Raw genomic sequence first — 23,161 nt, forward strand, 5'->3', positions numbered from 1 at the left:
CATGAATGTTAGATATTGTTATTGTGTATATAGTATTGACATGTCCAGTTCTATTAGACTCATAAAAAAGGACCAAATTAGTCCGTTATAAGATAAATAGTGCATTTTTTTTTTTATCAAGACAAACAAACAGATCAAACGTTGTTTAAACTTTAAAGACTTCATAAGGGTAGCTAATAAGTGAGAATGAAATGCGGACGTAATCAATAGATCGACATTCATAGAGTCGATCTGATTTTCTTCCCTGCAAATTTTTATTTAAACACTATCATTTGAAATTCATTTTTCTTTTAAGTAATCATTGAAATTCATTCGTTTTTTAAACACCAACATGAACAAATGAAATTTCAAAACAGTGAACTAAAATATACATATTTCTGATTGTAATTGTAGTTTTTTTTTTTTCTTTATAGATAGAAGAGATGGCAAAGCCATCATAAACTCACACACACAAAGTGGAGGTATCGAAGTTCGAACCCCGGTCGCCTAACAATTTTGGTATTTTTGTCAGTTAAGCTAAGACTTATGGATCATTATTGAACTTAAATTGTAACATTGAGGGATTCTGATAATAGTACCACGTGGGGTACACATGGAATGTATTCCATGCCAAATGTAAAAGAAACAGTTGACATCAGAGACCAAAATAACCGACAAGTTAGTGTTGTGTTTGTTTTAGTTTTTTTAAGAAAATAGTTCTATTTTTATAGGAAAAATCACTTTTGGCATTTTTAGTCGTTTGTTTAGAACTTTATAAAAATGAACATTTTTGACAAATGATAAGCTGTTAGGAACAAACATAAATAACTTCAGATTTTTCTAAAACAAACACACCCTTAAAAGGATTTAAATCATTTCTCTTCTTTGAGAGAACATAGTGACAGTGACACCACATGTTATTTTAAGAGACTAAAATATGTGTTCTCATCTCAAAACACAAACACAGAAAACTTGTGTTCAAATTCGGAAACACACATGCCCATTCACCATGAGTCGAAGAAGGAAGTTGTGCCACAGAAAGAAAGAGCTCAGGAAAGAAACAAAAATTTAATTAGTGCAGATGGTACATTATTAGATACGCGAAACTTCAACATCAAACGATAAGTAAACATCGTTCATTGTTGACCACCTATAGCAGTGATCCATGGTAGTCGTCACCGAACTGATATTAAACTATCATTTGTATTGAGTTGTTCAGATGTTCAACTTTGGCCTTCAACTTTGGGCCAGTGATATACATAAGTTCCAAAACTAGAATACAAGCAAAGCATAGCTAAATGACCCTTCCCATAATTATGAAGAGAGCATCCAACATTGATAGTCTACAAGATCAAAACAAAATAAGGTACTGAGTTGCAAAGAAGCCTTACTTGTTCATTTTCCAAAGTTATACCCACAAAAGCACATTAGATTTAGCATAACACAACTTAATTAGTGTTGGTGTCACCTCTGATACTGAGAAGTGTTCAGTATGAACTAAAATACAAGAGATAAACCCAAAAAATTTCTCGTCATCGAAGACCAAACTGTGAAGTAAAGTATACACCACATAGATAAAGCAAGTACCTCAAACTTCTTGATTGAGAATCCTTAGAATACCCTATACTCTTGCAAACAGCAACTATCTTCTGAATCCTGATAAACAGTTACCCTGGCATATCAGCATTGACCGGGTATAAACAAAAAACAAATACTATTGTCCATTAAAAAACGAGGCACGGTATGGTGTGAAAACTGTTAAGCACGAAAATCCCTTTTTCTACTTTGCTCCCTCCTCCAGTAATGACCCGTTTGACTATCATCCCTTTGAGGCTGAGATCCATTATAGCTTGGATTATGTCTATTAGAGCCTCCCCTCATTTGGTGGTAACTCTGATTCCCAGAGTTCCAACCTCCATTATTCCTTCTAAACTGTGAATCACTTGTAACGTAAGCATTTTCATGTTGCTTCCATCTTGGCACAATTGTTCCACTGTTTCTCCATCCTGTGTTCATTGGAATTACATTTTGTTGACTAGACTTGCAGCCCCAAGAGTTGCCACTATTAGCCAAATTATTTGACTTCTGGTGGCACCAAGAATTATCCCTAACTTTGCCCCATCCTTTATCCGTCTGTAAGCATCCAGAATTCCAACCACTACACTGATTGTTATGATCCCTTCCTTCATTCCAACCCCTGGACTTAACATGACCACCTTCCCAAGCATTGTCAGTTAATCCTTGATTTCCACAAACGGCACTACTCACCCATGGATTATCAGTAGTTCCTACATTTTCAGAATTATCATGATAATCCCCCTGGTTTTGTCCTTGGACTTCATTATTTTCTAAACCTCTGCCAACAGATGTTGCAGCACATTCCCATGGATTTTCACCATCGACTGAAATTTTTGTTCTTTTATATTGTATGGCATTCTCTTGTTCTTCTTCATCAGGGACAGTAAAGAATGCGTTATCTAATTCTTTAATCAGTTCAGCGTCAATACAAGGATTCCAATCTATTTGCTCAATATAAGCATCTGGATCAGGCAGAGAAATATCACAGGGAAGGTTGTTGACATTTGCCCAGTAACGTTTTTTGGCATTTTGAAATGCTTCTTCAGCACCTGAATCCTTCCAATCGAGTACATTGTGGTGACAGTAGATCAACTCTTTGGAATCGACAATCTTCTGCCATGGTACACATCCACTCAACGTGCAATATTTCTTCTCCCATACTGGTATTCCATCGTGCCGGAACTCTAACATGTTTGAAAAAAAGAAACTCAGTAGATTGCATCCGGTGTTATAATGGAAGAGATCGTAACATATAATAAATTATCATTGTAGTTTTTAGGCATAGAAATTACAGGGAAAAAAGATTCAACCACACAAACTGTGTCGAGAAATTATATGGAAGCACACAAAGATTCTGAAATTTTTATTGAACTTTGACAACGAGCACCTATACAACAAACCAATTATGTAAAGTATAGTTACCTGTTTGACAACGAGCACCTATACACCAAACCAATGATTAAAGTATAGTTACATGATATGAACTGGAATTTAATTTGAAAGAAATGGGAAAGAATTCCCTGTTTTAGAGTATGAATTTCAGAACATGGAGGGTATGCACCTCCCAATGTCAAAAGGCTCCTATTCTAACACACAAAAAAAAGGCTTGATATCCTCTATCTCTCCTCTCTTGTATTGTTTATACACATTGTGATAATCTACCCTCTCTCTATTCTCAAACTACTTGAATCTTCTAAATATCTAATTGTAACTACTTAATTAACGGGGTTATCTAACAATACACCCCCAAAGTTTTCACCTTGTCTTAAAAGGTGAAGGGTTGAAAAGAAAAAAAGTGAAAACCTACTACTGCATTAATCTTTTGCAGTTCCGGCTGCAAATAGACGCACTGAAGACAAAAGCTCGGATGATTCTTCCAATTTCAACTCCAAACTTTATCTGAAACACCCCTGCATATCTTCCCATTAGCTGCAATTAATTTTGCAAATTTCAGTGCATTTCAATGTCATTTCAGTAGGTGGAGAATGTTCAGACAGAATAAAAATTTAATTAATGTTCTTGTGTTGGGCTTGAAGCCACTTAATAATATGAATTGGTTTTTGTGACCTACATCTTGCACCACAAGCCGCGTCTGGCAGTTATGATGGTGGATGATGGGTTAGTTAGCATGTGAGCCAGAGCTCTGTCAGTGTCCACAATCCATCCCATGCTGCAAAAGAACTCGAGTCCGCCAGTTATGGCCGCGGTGGTGGGTTAACCGGATCATCTAAAACCCAAACCTGGTAGGTGTGATTATCAAACACTATTTTCTACTCTGTTTTGCAACCCATTTTCCCATCTCTGTTTTTGCTTCGTTTATTACTAACTGTGTTTCATGTCTCTTACATTGTTCGGCCCATACTATTTCTCTGTTTTTGGCTTTACCCTCTTTTACGACTACAAAATGATCTTCGCTAACTTTTTTTTTCACTTTCCCTCAGTTCCCTTTTCGCCATTAGCCTGTAGATTCTTCCCATTCCACATTAATCATAGCACTGGTTTCTCTGACTGTCTTTAGCCAGTTGTTTCCTATCCTCCTCCCCCGTACCCTTTTCAGCCTCGTCAATTTCTTTTCGCCATTTACGTGATTCCCTTCCTCCCCTCTCTTCTATTGTGTATAACGCTACATATCAAACCCTCTTTCTAACTACTGGACTCTACTATCTATCTAAGAGTAGCTACGTAATTTCTGAGGTTATCTAAAATCTCTAAAGGGCTTCTTAAAACAATAATAATATTGAATATAAATGACATTTTCTATAACTGCATTTGTGACATCTCTATTCTCAGCAAGAAAACAAGGCCAAGCTTTATAAACCTGGTAAATTCAAGATTAAGAGTTTCAATTTTAACCTGAAACCTTGAAATAAATATCTACAATCATCTTAATGGATCGAAGCAAGAGGCATCAAGAAAATCATATCTAACTAAAGAATTAAGAAATAGATCAAACAATCTCTACTAGCAACACACATAATTTAATCAAACTATGAATTGAATAAGGATGCATAAATAGCAAACAATCGAGACTTAAAACAGCGATCCAATCCATGAGGCTCTCACCAAGTGGGGGTTAGGGAGGGTAGATGTACACACCCTTACCCTGCAAGTTGCGAGACTGCTAGAAAAACCTATGACTTCGAGGTCGCAAAGCAGCAACCTTACTGTTGCGTACCTTCAGCAAACAACTTAGACTTCACAAAACAATTTGCTGAAAAATGTTCACTTTAAACACAAACTGTCCAGAACTTGCATCCAGGAAACAAAATGAGAAAATACATATAAACCTTTCATATACATTGTCAACGTAAAACAGTTTTACACTGACATTCAATCAAATCCCACCATTCTACCAAGCCACACTGTCAGTTTCAAAATAATCATACTACAAACGTGTGGTGATGTAGTAAAGCAGTGGATTCTCATTGGATTACAGCATTTTACGCCGACAATGGATGTAAATGGATCACAATTCTATTGGGCAGCCAGTTTCTCTTCTAAAAGGGTATAATTGTTATACACCGATGGTGTAAACTATTTTTAAGCCGTCATGAAGTCTTATTTGGTAACTGTTTTTGAAAGATAACGATCAAATAATATATTTCTATTAGACGATGGTGTAAAATTAGTCTACACTAACGGTGTATATACTTACAGACAGCTCACCCAACACAACACACAACAATAACAACGACAAATCTTCCTCTTTAACAATGTTTTCAAAAAACCCATTTCCTATTCGAAACAAATAAAGAACATAATCATTATAAAAATGTAAAGAATTAAAAAAAAAAAAAAAAAAAAAAAAAAACAAAGTAGAGAGAAAAAGAAATTACCAGGAAGAGGGGCTCTGATATCGTAGAAAATGGAAGGAGGATTAGGAGATCTACGACGGAACCTACGTGACGGACGATAATTCCATTTTCCCATTTCTCTTTAGTTTTTTTTTTTTTGGTAGTTCGCGAAATTGAAACGCTTTATCGAATTCAGAAGGTTGAAGAGAGAGAGAGAGATTGATTTTGAGTTGAGTTATATTTGACGCGGTGGAAGTGAAAGAAGAAATCTTGGTATTTATATACATAAGTCAAGTTTTGTACTGTCTGTGTCACGTGTTTGGTTGTGTATCTAAACTAGGTGAGGCTACTTGTTGACAAGTTAAGTTTTGATGTGTTTGGTCTATATTCTATAGAAGATACATTAATTACTTAATAAATTTAAAAATTCAAAGTTTATTTATAAATAGAATTGGAGGGAGAACTATTCAACTTCACAAAGAAAAGACGAAATATTCTGAACAAAAAAATTAACTATAATATGTTTGCGTGATATTGAGTTTAATGACATAGTTGATTTTAATTGAAAAAATGAATTATTTTGATAAGATTGATTAAGAAAGAGATAAAGATAAAGTCATTCGAGTGAAATTTGGAGTTTGAATTTCAACCACGATGTTCGATAGGACAATTTTGATATTTTTGTTGGTTGAGTTAAAATTTGTGAACAAATCTTCTATTATTTTTATGAGAAATTATATATGTACAATCATTTTATAACAACTTTTCTGTCAAGTTTTCTTTCATACTCACATTATGCTCTTTTTGTTGCTCTAACACGTGTAGATTATCAATGATATTTAATTAACAAAATTGAATAAATTACAAACGATATTTTATATAATTTTTTTGATATAGATTAAAATTATAAGTATAGATATTTATGACTTTCAAATATAACAAACTCAACAAACCATATTTATCTTTTTTAATGACAACAATAATATAACAAAAGTTCTTATCTTTCTAATAACACCAACAATATAACATTATAGAAAAATTTGTTTAAGGATATAATTGGAATAACAAAAAAGTCAGCCCAAAATCCCTCTAAATCCCCCGATTTTCTTTGTATATAGTATAGATTAATTAATATAATAGTTAACTTTTAAAATAATTACAAAATAAAAAAAAATCTCCCACAAATTTTTAAACAAATTTTTAAAGTTTGTAGTGTTTTGAAGAGCATGAAAAATCAATGCATAAGCACCGGTGACTTCTGGACTATGAACTAGCACATAGAGAAAATAAAATTTGACCCACTAGAATGTGGGTAAGATTATAACCTCTATAAACCTCATTTCGTATGTGAATTAGTAATCTCATTATCTACATTGATATCTCATCCAAAGTTGTTCAACGCGATGTGATGCATTTTGGCCTTACACATATCCCTGGATTTCATGAGTGGCTCTAGTAAGTCTGCCCAATCTTTCATAGAGGTGGTCCTACCTACAACGAACTCGCAAACATTAAAATGGATAGTGTCTCAACGAATTAACAAGTGACCTGTTCTTACCCATATGAACATACCTTGTGATTTTTCACAATTTATGTTGGGTTACCGTCACTCTCTAAGTCTCTATTGGACATAAATCCACCCACCTCGATGTATATATATTTTTCATTATATTGATGCATTACAAATAATAAATTGACGAAGATATTAGTCAGTATTTCAAATATATTACCAAATCAACATCTATGATAGATTATCATAAGTCTTCTTAAATAATTATAATCCACAACACCTTCACATGTCTACTTGGAATTGCTTCCAAGCGACAACGCCGCCACATTGGATAAATATAAACTCATGCGTAGATTTTTATATAAGTCTGCTTGAATTAGTTTTAAAGTGACGACACTCCCACATTGGGAAAAATAAATCCACAAAAGTATATACTTCAACCGGTCATATTTATAAGCAACTTTTCCTTTTTCAAATTCATTAAATAACCGATGTATCTCGATTATAATATAGTCTAAATACATCAGTTATTTAATGAATCTGAAAAAATAAGTTACTTATAAATGTAATCGAAGAGAGTATTTTCATTTCAAAACATCATTGTATTATTTTAAGACAATGAGTAATCCACAATGTACCATATTATATCCACAATATACCATATTATATTTGACGGTAAATATCTCATGAGTTTAATAAGTGCCACAAAAATATACACATATCTACTTAGATTATTTTTAAACGATAACAATCTCTATTGCTCTTGTTTCACTTATGCATATCATCTATGCATCTTCATGGATTTCTCAACTTTGTCACCAATAATATTACTAAATATTATTCCACAATAAAATAAAATCTTCAAAATAAACATCACCATAAACAAGTATAAATAGTAGTATCAGTATATATAATGAAAAAAATTATAACTCCACCTAGATTCAATAAGATACTCAACTAAATGTAATCATCAAGATATATAATATTCATAATCTAATTTCTTTTATCATGTGTGACTGGTATAAATCTTCTCGAGTTAGTGTTCTCATTATAAATAACATACACACATCAACTTGAATTCACAAATTACGTATATACCAAATTTAATGGGGTCTAAAATAGAAACTATAGTATTAAAAAACATCGTATAAATCATTCTGCATAAGGGATGTAAATAAATTAAGATTATATGTTATTAAAATCGGTATAAACCCTCACACTTTGTGAGTGTACAAGTTTGGTTTTAAGATTATTATGTCAAATACAATTGGTTTTATGATAAACTGTTAAGAAGAATTTCTTAGCAAAAACGTCAAAAAAAAAAAAAAAAACAAAGAGAAGAATTTCTCAGCAATATAAATATTTATAATCAAATTTCAACATATCAGTTTCATCAAAATTTAGTATCTCGCAACCAACAATTCATAACATGCATAAATTGCACCAAATAGTTTTCCTATACATATTTCACCATCACATGCAGATTACCCGATGCGTTGGTCTCATATCTAGTACTCTTCGTAACAATATTTTAATAGCACCACAAATGAATTAACATCAATAAGGTATGTTGAACACTTTATAGATGCTCAAAAGAACTAAATTTTTTTTTTTTGAAGGAAAAAGAACTAAATTTTTGTTATTAGAAATCCATGTAAAATAAGAACAAGAGAATGAAGATACTATATATACTTTGGTGTATTATTTCTTACCCTCTCGTACCCCTCTTAACCCATTAAATAAATCAAATTGCTTGGGTTTCAGTGGCAAAAAACTCATTTTAAGGACGTATCCAGGGAATACCGGGTTCGATTCCCAGAGGGAACATCACTTGACCAGTGTACATATCTCTACGCACGAGCTGGATTAATCGCCCACCAAAAAAAAAATATCAAGGTTAACCGTCCATAGTTTTCTCATCAAGGCTATGTGACCAAAACCGTTTTTTCAATTAATATGGGGACCAAGTATATTAATTGTGAACGTGCATATTCATTAGGCAACAATACATGTTGGTAGTCAGTTACAAGACTTAGCCGCCAACAAGATTAACTGATATAATTTTTTTTTGAAGAATAACTGATATTCTTGAAAAATATTATCAATATAAGATTAAAATATTTGAAGGACTCTTCTAACCAAATAAATAATTGTCAGCAAAGTTGTTTTTTTTTATTCAAATCGAAAGAATTCTGATTAATTTATACGTAGGTCATCAATTCTGCATTGTATAAAAGGAGACGTTAAACAAAACACCTGTTTTTCCTATTTTTCATCGTAAAGAGAATTCAAGTCATTTTATCGACATGACTGTTCTATATCGAAAAAATTCCAATTTCCGTATTAACATAGTGGTAGAAAGAATACCACATCGCGTCTAAACTTCAAACTGGTTAGCTTTAACCATATGGTAATGCTCCAAATTTTTATTGGTTGATAGAGAATCAAAGTTGATTTACCAATGAAATTATTAACTTTAAAATAAATCAAAAATAAAAATACAACAATCATATCATATATACTTTGCCGAATACAGTTTCCCTGTCTGATAGTCTTTGCACCCTTCAAATTACACATATAGAAAACATGTTTGAGTTGAAACTGTTTTGAGTATGTCACACCACATGAGAAAGACTAGGGTGCAATCTTTGGGCAATAACTTTAGTCACCAAATTAGTATAACCAAAATAAAAATTACATAAAATCTTAAGAGGTTTAGCCTTAAATTATATCTTCTCCTAATTTTACAGTTTATTCATCTTGGTGAAGAGAAGGACTTGAAACAGTGGAGATATCTTCGAGCCTGTTTTCTTCAATTGCTACTTCTCGAACTTGAGGAACCTCTGGATGCTCAATCAAGGTTGTCTCTGAGTTCTCGACTATATGAACTATCTGTTGCTCGACTACATCAAGACGTGATAGTTCATCTTGGTGAAGAGAAGGAATTGAAACAGTGGAGATATCTTCTAGCCTGTTTTCTTCAATTGCTACTTCTCCAACTTGAGGAACCTCTAGATGCTCAATCAAGGTTGTCTCTGAGTTCTCGACTATATGAACTATCTGTTGCTCGACTACATCAGGACGTGATGGTTCATCTTGGTGAAGAGAAGGACGTGAAACAGTGGAGATATCTTCCAGCCTGTTTTCTTCAATTGCTACTTCTCCAACTTGAGGAACCTCTAGATGCTCAATCAAGGTTGTCTCTGAGTTCTCGACTGCATGAACTATCTGTTGCTCGACTACATCAGGACGTGATGGTTCATCTTGGTGAAGAGAAGGACGTGAAACAGTGGAGATATCTTCTAGCCTGTTTTCTTCAATTGCTACTTCTCCAACTTGAGGAACCTCTAGATGCTCAATCAAGGTTGTCTCTGAGTTCTCGACTACATGAACTATCTGTTGCTCGACTACATCAGGACGTGATGGTTCATCTTGGTGAAGAGAAGGACGTGAAACAGTGGAGATATCTTCCAGCCTGCTTTCTTCAATTGCCACTTCTCCAACTTGAGGAACCTCTGGATGCTCAATCAAGGTTGTCTTCGAGTTCTCGACTATATGAACTATCTGTTGCTCGACTACATCAGGACGTGATGGTTCATCTTGGTGAAGAGAAGGACGTGAAACAGTGGAGATATCTTCCAGCCTGCTTTCTTCAATTGCCACTTCTCCAACTTGAGGAACCTCTGGATGCTCAATCAAGGTTGTCTTCGAGTTCTCGACTATATGAACTATCTGTTGCTCGACTACATCAGGACGTGATGGTTCATCTTGGTGAAGAGAAGGACGTGAAACAGTGGAAATATCTTCCAGCCTGTTTTCTTCAATTGCCACTTCTCCAACTTGAGGAACCTTTGGTTGCTCAGCCAAGGCTGTCTCTGATTTCTCGACTATATGAGCTATCTGTTGCTCGACTACATCAGGACGTGATGATTCAATTGAAGGAAAATGTATTGATGCCATAGTTTGTTCAATGGAAGCTCTTATTTGTTCCCATTCCCTTTGGAAGTCTATCTCTAGGTATGGCGTTTGGTCTAATAAGGGTTTCAACTCGTCATCAATGCGAGTCAAATCAGTGTATAAGCTAGTTCTCTTGATGTTAATCTTCTTTAATGTTGTTGCTAGTTGCAAAGATTTTGGCTTCAATTGCTCCAACTCTTTCTTAATTTTCTCCTGCTTCTCCTTTAAGGATGTCATCTTATCTTCAATCTTCTTTTGTCTTTTCAGGGTCTTCTTTTTCTCCTCATCAAGCTCTGCATACACTTTCTTGATAAAAGCCTTCTCTTCCTGTAACCTCTGAGGATCATTTGTGGCATGTTGATGTTGATATTTAAATTCTAAGGAGCTTATCAACATATCACTTAGTCGAAGTGCTATCTGGTTAAAGACTATTTGTTGAGGAAAGGCCACTTCCTTGGCTGATCCGAGCCTAAACAGTAGAGTCATCAAGGCCGTCACTTCATCTTGTTTAGTTGGAATTTGTCCTCGAAACGCCGAATTAATTTTGTCGATGTACTCCTGAATAGACAAAGAGACCGATGTTGGAAAGTCAACTTTAGAGAAGTATTTGCTCAACTCGTCTGCTGAAATATTTGGCGTTGGAGGTGATGGTTGAGTAACTGAAGACCCACCAACCTGAAAGTTCAGACATGCTAAAATATAAAGGATCGTTACCTGACTAACTAAAATAAAAATTAATCATTAACTAGGTGTTGCTTTAGTTGATTGAGGATACGAGGTTACCTCCTTCTCTTTCGGTGTTTGTTGAGAGGATTTCACCCTCTGAAAGACAAGAAAAAAAAAAAGATCAGCGAAGAAGGAAGGATCGTAAAGTTGTAAGGGTAAGACAATCGACGTACCTTGGTCATTTTCTTTCTTTCTAATGCTGCTTTGGCTAACCGTTTCTTGCTGATCTTGGGGGATTGTGATTGTTCAAGAATAGAAGACCCACAAACCTGAAAGTAAAAACATGCAAAATTATTGAAGACTTTTATCCGAACGAGTAAAATAAAAATTAATCATTAGTCAAACAAGAAATTAACCATGGTTGTGGATCTAGGCGTTTCCCTAGTCGTTTGAGCATTTGGCATTACCATCTTCTCTCTTGGTGCTTGATGAGAGGATTTCACCCTCTGCAAGACAAATAAAAAAGAAATGATTAGAGAAGAAGGAAATATCATATAGCAGTAAAGGTTATAACAAGGGTAAAACAATATGGTTACCTTGGTCTTCTTTTTAAGATTTATTTCTTAAGAGGCCAAATATTTTGCTAAGAATATAACAATAGTAAAACAATATGTTACCTTGGTCCTTTTCTTTCTTTTTGCCGACGTCTGTGCTGCATTGATCAACTGCTTCTTGTTGATCTTCGGCATCATGGAATCAGATGGTTCATTAGTCTTGATTAAATTGGGTCTTGGTCTTTTCTTAGAAACCAAACACTCCTCATTTTCTTCTGATTCAACTACAATTGAGCCTTTGCCTAAAAAAGAACAAATAACATGTTAGAAAAAGGAAAAATAGCCGAATGAGATTGAATTTTGTAGACCACAATGTTTTGGCTAGTAGGACAAATTTTGTTAAATATGCACACAATCAATCAATATCTAGTTTGTTTTTTTTTAGGCTAATTTATCCTTTATTTTTCTGTTTTACCTTTTAATTAGTGTATTATAATTAGCTCCCATAAAACTCAACTCTCCATACTTAACACTCTTTGAAGCGTACAGAGAATTTAAATTTGACAACAACTTAAATTTGAACAGCCCTACTTAAATTATAATTTAGTCGCATCTACATTTGCTTTATATATTTGAGGGCAGGATTCCAAGTAGTTGAAAAGATTCTAATATATACTCGATTATGTTTGATGTCCTGAGAAGTGTCATGATGGTTTAAGGACGAAATTAGAACTGATTTGAATCCTTTCCTCCCCTCATTCTCTCCTTCCCCCCTCTTTCTCCAATTTGTGTATATCTCTCTCTTGATCTTCTTTTTTTATTTTCTTTCTTGATCTTCTCTCTAAAATTTAGAGATAAACAGATATAATTTGCTGAAGGAGGGAGGAGAGAATGGGTAGATGGAGAGGATCCAAATCAGCTTTCAACGAGCACGGTATGATGGATGGTTCTGATTAGGGCAGGACAATAAACATGAGGGAAAGGGCTGAAGACAATCCAAATCCTCCATCCACTTGATTTCTCTCTTTTCAAAACTGCTGCTCTTTGTTTATTTATTTTCCATGAACACTCAACCGTTAGATGAACCACATGAGGGATGGCTAAATTCCAAAGGCAGGTTATGATCTATTTCCGAATATGATTGTTAGTTGTGACATGAGAGACAATAGAACATGAAAAATATGGGTGACTTGTGACTTTTTTTTTTATAAGATTTATTGAAATGAGTACTCAAAACAATACATTGAAAGGAAGTATTGGATTTAGCCACCAAGATAAGGAAAGAAGATTTTTACTACTATCATCTCGACAAATAAACCATGACCATGAAATCTACTTGATACGATCTACTACCTCCAACATGTTTGGTTAATGAGGGTGTCGTTGCACTCCAACCAAATAGATTACGCTGTTAGTAACTTAATCAAATGAGGATACTCTTTCCTTATGCATAACGAATTTAATAGAAGAAAATTCTCGACCAATTTATCTCCCCGTCCAGTTAGTTACTTTCCAATGAAGCCAATTGAATGTCAAATCCAGAAAGTGACTTGCGGTTTCAATCTCATAAAGACAGAAAATACAATGCGCATCGCGGATCACCCCCTCTTCTCCATAATTCGACACGGTTGGAAGCCTATCTTGTAAGACTCCCCAACCAAACATGCAAATTTAATTGGATGGCACTGTTGTTGGTCATAATCGCTGCATGGCTGCCCAGAATTCATTGTCGAAATCATTGTGAAAACATAAATTGCACATCTCTTGATAAATCCTTTTACGGAGAACCCATTGCACTCGTCCGGCAACCATTTTACAACATCTGACACGCCTTTTAGCAGCTGTGTATCAAACAGAAACAGCTTTATATCTGATATCGCTGTTCAGATTTGGCTGCCATCACCAGTTCGAACCTGTTGCCCACCTAGTTCTTATTCTGCAACAGCCAATCCATACAGTTCAAGAAATTGAAAATTGATTCGTTGGAATTACCTGTCCATAATTCACTCCAAAATAATATATTTTCACCAATTCCCATTTCACTTCTGATAAGTTTTGGAAATCAGTTTGGTTCAATTGAGCATAAATCACAACACCATAACAAATCCAACCATCCTCCAATCTCCACTGTCCGGGCTGAGCAAATTTTGTTATTGTCTGTGTTGTTTTCTCTTGATCTGTACTTTTGTTTTTATTTCCGGCACAAGTCTTTGAATTAACTACAGAATTTACAACTAAAAAATTGAACCACTCTTTTAGTGAATTGATTGAATTCGAAATTTCATTAATTGAATCACCTACCTGGCTTAATATAAAATGCTTCAAAACACATAATAAACCTACAATTCAAACAAATCCATTTTTATTTATTACAAACAAATCTAGTTTTTAATACAGAATTAATAGTTACATTTTAGGTGAATTCTTTCAGATACATATTATTAATGTTCATCAATGGAATCTAAACCTAGACAAACAAATGAATGATTTGGGTTGTCTTGAGAATTAGGGCTAATCTGACCTGGTGCGTTGTCTTCAGAATTAGGGCTTATTTGACCTGGTGAGTTGTCTTGAGAATTAGGGCTAATCACACCTGGTTGTGTGATGGGAGAGTCATGGGCATCAGACATAGTAGATAACCTAGAAGGCCGAAATTGAAAGGTGCGACGACGAGGACGAAGATCTCCTGAGCGCTTATTCTTAATTCTAATCAAGGTCTTGGCAATCTCAGCCTCCTTACCTCCCTTCTTCTCCATTGATTTCTTCATTGCCTTTCTCAAGAGTGTCATGTTGCTGCGAAAGGGTTTTCTCTTTTCACTTTTACTTTTGCGGCAATAGTTTTCAGTGGTTTTTGGAGTTGGAGGCGAAGTGGCGTTGGATGAATGCATGTTGATGCTGTAAATCGGCTAAAGCATACTTTGGAGCGCCTATTGATTACAGTGGCAGTAAATAAAAAAAAAAAACGAAGTAGCTAGGGTTTTCTCAGGGTAGCATTTAATGGTGTTCGACTTGGGATTAGATTTTATGGTGTGCTCTTGTAAATAAGCATTAGTAAGAATAATGGTAGTTTTGTCAAAAAAAATAATAAATAATGGTCTTTTTTTTTTTTTTTTTTTTTAACGCAAAGTTGTTAGAATTTTAAAATTCAGATTAGATTTTGTCTTTGATAATTGTTTTTTGATAAAATTTTGCTAAAAAAATGTTAGTAGAGACCCATTTTGGTCTCTTATAAAATGTGCAAGGCCCAAATTAATCCTCATCAAAACAAAAAATCATTTTAATATCTTGCAATATTTAATCGAGACAAGTTAATCCCTCTGACAATATTTTCTCCATTTATTTCTTTTCTCTATTTTTGAATTGTTTTTTTTTTTAACAAGCCAAAATGGAATTATATACGAATAGGGTAGTTCCCAACGCATAAGGTGTGCCTTAGAGACTACCACAGAAACCAAGAGTTACAATGGTTACAAACAAAAACAGCAGAAAAACATTAGCAAATACCCAAACAAACAAGGGGGTTTGACCACCACTGCTGAGTCCCAAAAACAAAGGTAGCTTTTTTAGCTTTCAACCAACCTAGAGACATCAGCTTAATCTTATCTAGTAAACAAGGGATGGGGGTAACAACATGATTAAACATCCGGTTATTACGTTCATTCCAAACAACCCAGGCACAAAGAAGCCATATAAGTTGCAAAAAAGAACGTCTAGCAGCACCACCACCTATCAAATGAGTGAACTGTAAAAAATGATCTGAAATATTATCTGTGTCCACCCCAAAGCAATCGATCCAGTCACGCACCAAATGCCACAGAGAACCAAAAGTATCACACAATAAAAATAGATGTCGAGCCGATTCAGGATGACCACAATCAGCAACACACGAAGACATGTCAGGCGACAACACCCGTCTAGCAATCAAATTTGTCCTTGTTGGTAAACGATCACGGATGAGCCTCCACGCAAAAACGGAAACCTTTAAGGGATTGTGATTAGGTTGATTATGCATATGTGACCGTCCAATTGTCTTACTGACTATCATGCAGGGCGGATCTAGACAGTTGATATTGGTGTGGCAAAATTTGCAAAGAAACTATATATATTAACAAAATAAAGCTTTAACAACTTAAAAACTATAGCAAAGTGGTTTGGGTGAAAGCATTTTACCATGGTGTTACAGGTTCGATTCCCTGTGCAACTCGCCGAGAGTTGAACACAGGATCTGCAAGCCAACCATCAAAGGTATACCGTTAGACTAACAAAAAAACTTCAATACATTGATGACTTATATTATATATATACTTAACGTATATCTACCACACCATGTTTAACAGTAGATCCGCCCATGCTGTCATGTCTTACTGCATCTTGGTTCCTTTGAAGTGGTTTTGGGCTTCAACCACGATCTCTATTATTTGATGCTAGATAGTGCATTGTTCTTCCCTTGCTCTCCTAACGAGTTCGTATTACTCATCCATGTATCTAGATGTTTCAGCTATCACATTTTGTGTAGCTTGTGCCATATCAAATTGTGATGTATCAGATTCATGAAACTCTATAGGGTATGTATTGTTGTAATGATTGAACTGGTCTGTTGTAAAATAATCCATGATTTGTTTCCTGAAATAACCATAAACAAATATACCCAAGCAACATTGTTCAAAGAGTGACCGTAAATAATAATAATTAATGTTATAATTATTATGCTTACTCTCTCTCTCTCTCTCGTTTTTTTGAAATAAATAAATTACTAAAACAATAATATAAATAATTACGAATAAGTAATTTAAATTGCTTAATCGAAAATATAAACAATCCCTAACAACGGCGCCAAAAACTTGATGGTCGGATTAGGCAAATGTACCAAATCGTTTACCAAGTACTAAAAAATAAGTAGAGTATCGTCTCCACATGGATTGTCGTTTCAACAGAACGATTCACGTTACTTATTTGGGAACAAAATAAAATAAAAGAGATAAGAGTTCAGAGTTTTTCAAAGTTAATTTGTTTGCAACAGTGCATAGTTTACCTGTTTTGATTGCAGAATGTTGGTGGCGTTTATGATTCGAATCCCCTCTATTTAATTGTTAGAATTACGTAACAATCAAGTCTTATTCATGTTATTAATAATTATCTATCTAAGTGATCAGTTCATGGGGTCTTACTACCTATTAGCTGTCAAGTTGCATTTGCTAATCACACAGGGATGTACTTGTGGGGCCTTACTCTCTCAGAGATATGGGCTCATTCCCCTCCAGCTTTCGAGTTACACCTATTGATCACACGGACGTACGTTTGAGGTCTTACTATATCAGAGGTAATTGAAATATAAACTTAAGTTAGCTTTCCTGAATTTCGATCAGTGTAGTCCCAATGTTCTTAAAGGTCCACTCATTTATGAATCTTAGAAGCACATATCACACTCTTCCTCTGTTTACCGGTGTTTTTGGCAAACAGATATCGAGTGTTTTTTATTATAACAAGCAGGACCAAACAAGATATCCTAGAATATGTTGTGCATTTTGTTGTTGTGCGTTCATCGAGTTCGTAGGTTGCTTAACGAACGGGACGAGACCGTATGGCATCTTTTGACAGGTTTTAATGCATTAAGTTTAAATTGCAGAAACTTCAAGAAAAGAAAAAGTGCAAATGCAAGTGCATTAAAAGTAAAAGTGGTTCGACAAATCCTTTACATACATTCTTTATGACTCTTTTCTCTCGCGTCGGTACTTCAACTATTTTAGAATTCTGTATAGGCAATTTGTGACCCGGTTTTCCTATGGAAAACTACTATTTATACATAGGAAATAATTGGAAAGAAACTAATCCCACGATCAACACTCCTTCCATGTAGACAACCACTTGTCTCCCACGTTCTCCCTTGAGGAAACCACTTCTCTTTCGAAATTCGAATCTTCCCGCTTCAGAGGCAGTTGCTTGACTTCGACGGCTTCACTTCTTAATCTGTGTCTTGTCGAACCTCAAAGCTTTAAGACTTTTTACGCTAATCCCCAACATCTCGTCGAAAGAGTGAGTACTAAAAAAAGAGTTTTATAGAGAATGTTGTTTGCACTATTCAAATACGTATATTAATTTATGAGTTTTTCTATTTACACCCCATGTTTTTCTGGTTACACCCAAATTTTCTTAAAAGTTTTTTATAATACCAAAATTGCCCTTTTATATAAATTTTCTTAAAACCCTAATTTTATTCATTGTCAGTGAGTTTCACCCTCTCTTTCACCCCCACAAAGCCATCGATCAAATTTGATGTTCAATATCAATCTCCATGGAAATTAAAGAGTGAATCAAAATATTTTTCATCCCTACTCAATTGGATCTAAGTAAGTGAATTTCTTCTTCTATTTGCTAGTTTCAATTTTTTTCCTTCAACTGCACTGATGCACTGTACGATTATGGTTTTAATTTACATTGTCAAGGTTAACTTAAATTCAGTTTAAGTAGGTTCATGTAAACTTAATTTACATGAACCTACTTAAACTGAGTTTACATGAACCTACTTAAACTGAGTTTACATGAACATACTTAAACTGAGTTTACATGAACATACTTAAATTGAGTTTACATGACCTACTTAAATTTAAATTGAGTGTACATGACCTAACTTACGTAAACTGAGTTTACATGAACCTACTTAAACTGAGTTAACATGAACTTACTTAAACTGAGTTTACATGAACATACTTAAACTGAGTTTACATGAACATACTTAAATTGAGTTTACATGACCTACTTAAATTTAAATTGAGTGTACATGACCTAACTTACATAAACTGAGTTTACATGAACCTACTTAAATTAAGTTTACATGTGCATACTTAAACTGAGATGACGTACGTATAATCATTGAATAAGATTGAACTTTTTGCATGATCTACTTAAACTAAGTTTACATGACCTACTTAAACTTAGTTTACATGAACCTACTTAAACCGAGTTTAAGTATATACCCTTAAACTCAGTTTATATGACCTACTTCAACTAAGTTTTAGATTAAATTACAATAGAATCAAGTCTTCTACATTGTTAAAGCAAGTTTTTTTCCTTCTATGCTTCGTTTCACTCAATTTTAATTAGAGTAGAATTAAGTCTTCTCCATCGTTTAACTCAATTTCAATTTTTTTAATTTTTTCAGTAAATGGACATCAGAGAAGAGAATACTGACGTACAATTAGTAGATTCTACAAGTGTATTTACCACCAATGAAGTGTTTGCTACACGTGCTGATTTATTGAAATGGACTAAAAAAGTTGGAAAGGAAAATGGTGTTGTTGTTGTGATCTATAGGTCTGAAGTAGCCACAGCAAAACCAGGAACAAGAACAAAGCTAATTCTTGGTTGTGAAAGAAGCGGAAAGTATAGGCCTTGGAAGAATCCTAAACCTTTGAGGGGTACGTGCACCAAAAAGTGTGAGTGTCCCTTTAGATTGAGAGGAATACCTTCAAGAGATGGTGAAGGATGGACTCTTGTTGTGGAACATGGTATGCACAACCATGATTTATCAAACCTATTGACTGGTCATTCTTTTCTTGGTCGATTATCTCATGAAGAAAATTTTTTACTCGGTGACATGACAAAGAGTAGGATTAAACCGAGAAATATATTGATGACATTTAGGGATCATAATGCAGAGAGTTTAACAACAATCAACCAGGTTTATAATGCACGCCAAACATATCGGTCATCCATTAGGGGAAACAAGACTGAAATGCAACATCTGATGTCGTTGTTGGAGCATGATAAGTACGTCTATTGGTATAGAAAGAAGGATGATTCTGATGAGTTGAGGGACATATTATGGGCACATCCAGATTCCATCACACTTTTGAATAAGTTCCATCTAGTTTTGGTTATGGATAGCACATATAAGACTTGCAAGTATCAATTGCCATTGCTTGAGATTGTCAGTGTTACTTCGACTGGAACAACATTTTCGGTTGCGTTTGCTTATTTACATTCTGAGTGTAAGGATAACTTTACATGGGCACTAAAAAAGTTGAAAGAACAAATTACATGTGGTGATGTTGGTGTCATTCTTACTGATAGAGATCTTGCCTTGATGAATGCAGTGGAACTTGTTTTTCCAGATGCAGTAAATTTATTATGTCTATTTCATGTATGCAAGAATGTGAAAGCCAAATGCAATCTTACCGTGTTTCCAAAGGAGAAGCGGAAAATGGTCATGGAGGCATGGAAAAGTGTAGTGTATTCTTCTATCGAATCTGAGTATCAACAAAAGTTGGAAGTGTTTAAAGAAAGTTGTATTGAATGCATCAATTTTCATGATTATGTACATGAACAATGGTTGATTCCTCACAAGGAAAGATTTGTTAAGGCATGGACAAACAAAGTTATGCACTTAGGGAACACAACAACAAATAGGGCTAAGTCTGCACATTGGAGTTTGAAGAGGATATTGCAAGATAGCATGGGGGACATATGTAGTGTTTGGGAAGCTGTCTCTAGCATGATCACACTACAACACAATGAGATAAAATCATCATTTGAAACTAGCATATTTCAAAAGAACATCGATACAATAACATATTGTATGCTCATTTATGTGGTCATGTTTCGAGGTATGCATTGTCGCACATTGCTAATGAGTTTGACCGTGTGAAATATGTTGGTATTGATAAGTGTAGTTGTCGTTGCACTATTAGAATGACTCATGGCCTACCTTGTGCATGTGAACTAGCCAGATATAGTATGATTCCTAGTGCTATTCCATTGAATGTTGTTCATATTGTCTGGAGGAGGTTAAATTTTTTTGATGACGGATTCAACAAATCATCTGAATTATCTTTGAAACCTGAGATTGATGCATTAGTGAGAAGATTTGATGAGCTTGATATGTCTGGAAAAATTGCACTTAAGGGTAAGGTATATGAACTTGCTTTCCCAACAACTACCTCAATGTGCCCACCCTCCAACAAAGCAAACACAAAGGGTGCACCAAAGAGAGGGAAGAGAAAAATGTCTAATAGAGAAAAATCAACAAAGCGTGATCCATCATGGTGGGAACACGTAGATGCATCTATTGAATCTCAAGCTTCAGTCTCGAAATGTACACCAAAACCATCGGTTCAGAAGTTTACAACACGACCATCGGTCCATAAGCTTACACCTCAACCTTCGGTCAATAAGGTTGATAAATCTAGAGTGTTACCCTTTATGGAATGGTTACATAAGGAGATCCATCATTTCATAGATGATGTTCTGGATGTCGGTCCAGATGGTAATTGTGGGTATCGTGCAGTTGGCGCTTTGCTTGGAAGAGGTGAAGATTCATGGCCTCTAATCCGCCATGAATGTTTGGAAGAGCTTCAAGAGTGGAGGGAAGATTACACAAGGATGTTTGGTGGGGAAGATTATGTTCAAAATTTGATCCAAAGTTTATATGTTGACGGATATGCAACGAGGGATAAGTGGATGACACTTCCAACAATGGGACATGTCATTGCTTCGAAATATAATATCACACTAGTATCATTGTCGGTGGACATGCCAATGACTTTTTTTCCTCTTAGAAGTCCATTTTCACCATCATCTGGTCTCATTGTAATTACTTACGTTAATTATTGTCACTTTGTACATGTATATGATTATATCTTTTTAATGTTTTCATTAAAATTACCTATACGAATAAGTTTAAAAATTTAAGTTTGTTGTTTCAACAGGTTTATCTGAAGCCTGATTCTCCAATACCACCAGCAACCAATTTGTGGAGAAAGTACTGCAAAGAAGAAGCTCAAACGTGGGAAACTGCATATCATACACGTGTACAGGCCTGGTTGACGATATTTCCAAAAACTTTTGAACCTGTTATAAACCTTGGTGATCCCTGTTAATGATCTTATATGTAACCCAATTATCATCACAATACATTTTGGTTTACCCTGATTTTGGTGCTTTAATGTAATAAACTTTTATGCTTATTTGGTTTTTACCCTTGATTTTGGTTTCAATATTTTTCTTCTTATTCTACTGCACTGTTGTTTCAATTTACATGTTGAGGTTAACTTAAATTCAGTTTAAGTAAGTTTATGTAAACTTAGTTTACATAAACTTACTTAAACTGAGTTTACATGACCTAGATAAACTAAGTTAAGATTACGTATACTTATTGAACAAGGTTTAACTTTTACATGGACACCTAAACTCAATTCACATGAACCTACTTAAACTTAATTTAAGTATGTACACTTGTGTTACAATAACATTTGTAATTACCTTTTTATTTTTTAAGAGGTGTACATAACATTTGTAATTACCTTTTGTTACGACTAATGACATCAAATTGAAGTAAGGTTAACAATTATAGATCAACATATATAAAGTTGCATTTGTGATCAAAATACATAAATCAAAATTGTACTCAAAATACACAAAGTTGAATTTCTAGTCAAGTACATAAAGTTGCACTTGTTTTAAAAAATGCATAAAGTTTCACTTCTAATTAAATGCATAAAGTTGCACTTCTAGTTAAATGCATAAAGTTATTGAGTCTGTCTAAGTCCTCCATTCCTCTTCCGCTTGTATGTCTCTACGTTTGACCAGTCTCTACTAACACCATTCTCCACAATTAACAAATTCATTAACTCATTCACAAGTGGGATTCCTTCAGGTGTAATATATTGCTTGTTGAGAAGCGTATTGAGAATTTGCATGACCCTAGGCTGCAATTATGCAAATATTAAAAGTGATACATGAAAAGTTAAATAACAATTCAAGAAAAATATTATTAACAAATAAAAATTAAACAATTACCAATGATGTTGTATCTCTAGATGTGTCTGGATTTTGTCGTATGATGTAAGGATGAGAGATCGCATGAAACCACTCCATATACCCGTCAACACAGTCTGACGGGTCATTTACACGTGGACCAGGATCGACCAAATGAATGGCATACTGCGTGAACATAACATCCATATCATTTGGAGTGGTTGAATGACCTATGATTTCACAAGGTAACGAAGGAATACTTTGTACATGTCCATATTGTCGCAAAAATCTATCAGGAAGATGTGCATACATCTTAAGACCCCACCTGATCCAACCCCTATAAAGTGATGCATCTTGAAATGGCCAGACAT

The 23,161-nt window shown here is 34.6% G+C and overlaps 4 protein-coding genes and 1 long non-coding RNA gene across 5 annotated transcripts; all 5 read right to left on the bottom strand.

Moving 5' to 3' along the window:
• Positions 1–1,028: 1,028 nt before the first annotated feature.
• Positions 1,029–5,612, bottom strand: LOC11443723 (uncharacterized). The gene is made up of 2 exons (XM_003598878.4): positions 5,394–5,612; positions 1,029–2,741 (listed from the first exon to the last, which is right to left on the bottom strand). Exons 1-2 carry the CDS (start codon positions 5,485–5,487, stop codon positions 1,738–1,740), a joined length of 1,098 nt encoding a protein of 365 aa, XP_003598926.1. The 5' UTR covers positions 5,488–5,612; the 3' UTR covers positions 1,029–1,737.
• Positions 5,613–9,612: 4,000 nt separating this feature from the next.
• On the bottom strand, positions 9,613–11,304 carry LOC120579483 (involucrin-like). The gene has a single exon (XM_039831866.1). It carries the CDS (start codon positions 11,302–11,304, stop codon positions 9,613–9,615), a length of 1,692 nt encoding a protein of 563 aa, XP_039687800.1.
• A 296-nt stretch (positions 11,305–11,600) lies between these two features.
• Positions 11,601–11,984, bottom strand: LOC120579453 (uncharacterized). The gene is made up of 3 exons (XR_005645307.1): positions 11,901–11,984; positions 11,718–11,813; positions 11,601–11,640 (listed from the first exon to the last, which is right to left on the bottom strand). It is a non-coding gene; the product is annotated as an uncharacterized lncRNA (long non-coding RNA).
• Positions 11,985–15,531: 3,547 nt separating this feature from the next.
• LOC120579484 (uncharacterized) lies at positions 15,532–16,050 on the bottom strand. The gene has a single exon (XM_039831867.1). It carries the CDS (start codon positions 16,048–16,050, stop codon positions 15,532–15,534), a length of 519 nt encoding a protein of 172 aa, XP_039687801.1.
• A 6,359-nt stretch (positions 16,051–22,409) lies between these two features.
• Positions 22,410–23,158, bottom strand: LOC112419884 (uncharacterized). The gene is made up of 2 exons (XM_024777976.2): positions 22,833–23,158; positions 22,410–22,741 (listed from the first exon to the last, which is right to left on the bottom strand). The coding sequence occupies exons 1-2, from the start codon at positions 23,100–23,102 to the stop codon at positions 22,562–22,564; spliced, it is 450 nt and encodes a 149-aa protein (XP_024633744.1). The 5' UTR covers positions 23,103–23,158; the 3' UTR covers positions 22,410–22,561.
• Between the last annotated feature and the right edge of the window lie 3 nt (positions 23,159–23,161).

Source organism: Medicago truncatula, chromosome 3 (assembly GCF_003473485.1).
Source record: "Medicago truncatula cultivar Jemalong A17 chromosome 3, MtrunA17r5.0-ANR, whole genome shotgun sequence".
NCBI lineage: Eukaryota > Viridiplantae > Streptophyta > Magnoliopsida > Fabales > Fabaceae > Medicago > Medicago truncatula.

What these genes read in the sequence shown, in the direction of transcription:
- LOC11443723 (XM_003598878.4), bottom strand. Translation starts at nt 5,487, where the DNA reads ATGGGAAAATGGAATTATCGTCCGTCACGTAGGTTCCGTCGTAGATCT. An exon ending in TATCAGAGCCCCTCTTCCTG is followed by an intron (nt 2,742 to 5,393) that starts GTAATTTCTTTT and finishes CAAACATGTTAG; the next exon opens with AGTTCCGGCACGATGGAATA.
- LOC120579483 (XM_039831866.1), bottom strand. Translation starts at nt 11,304, where the DNA reads ATGACTCTACTGTTTAGGCTCGGATCAGCCAAGGAAGTGGCCTTTCCT.
- LOC120579484 (XM_039831867.1), bottom strand. Translation starts at nt 16,050, where the DNA reads ATGCATAATCAACCTAATCACAATCCCTTAAAGGTTTCCGTTTTTGCG.
- LOC112419884 (XM_024777976.2), bottom strand. Translation starts at nt 23,102, where the DNA reads ATGTATGCACATCTTCCTGATAGATTTTTGCGACAATATGGACATGTA. An exon ending in CTAGAGATACAACATCATTG is followed by an intron (nt 22,742 to 22,832) that starts GTAATTGTTTAA and finishes GCATAATTGCAG; the next exon opens with CCTAGGGTCATGCAAATTCT.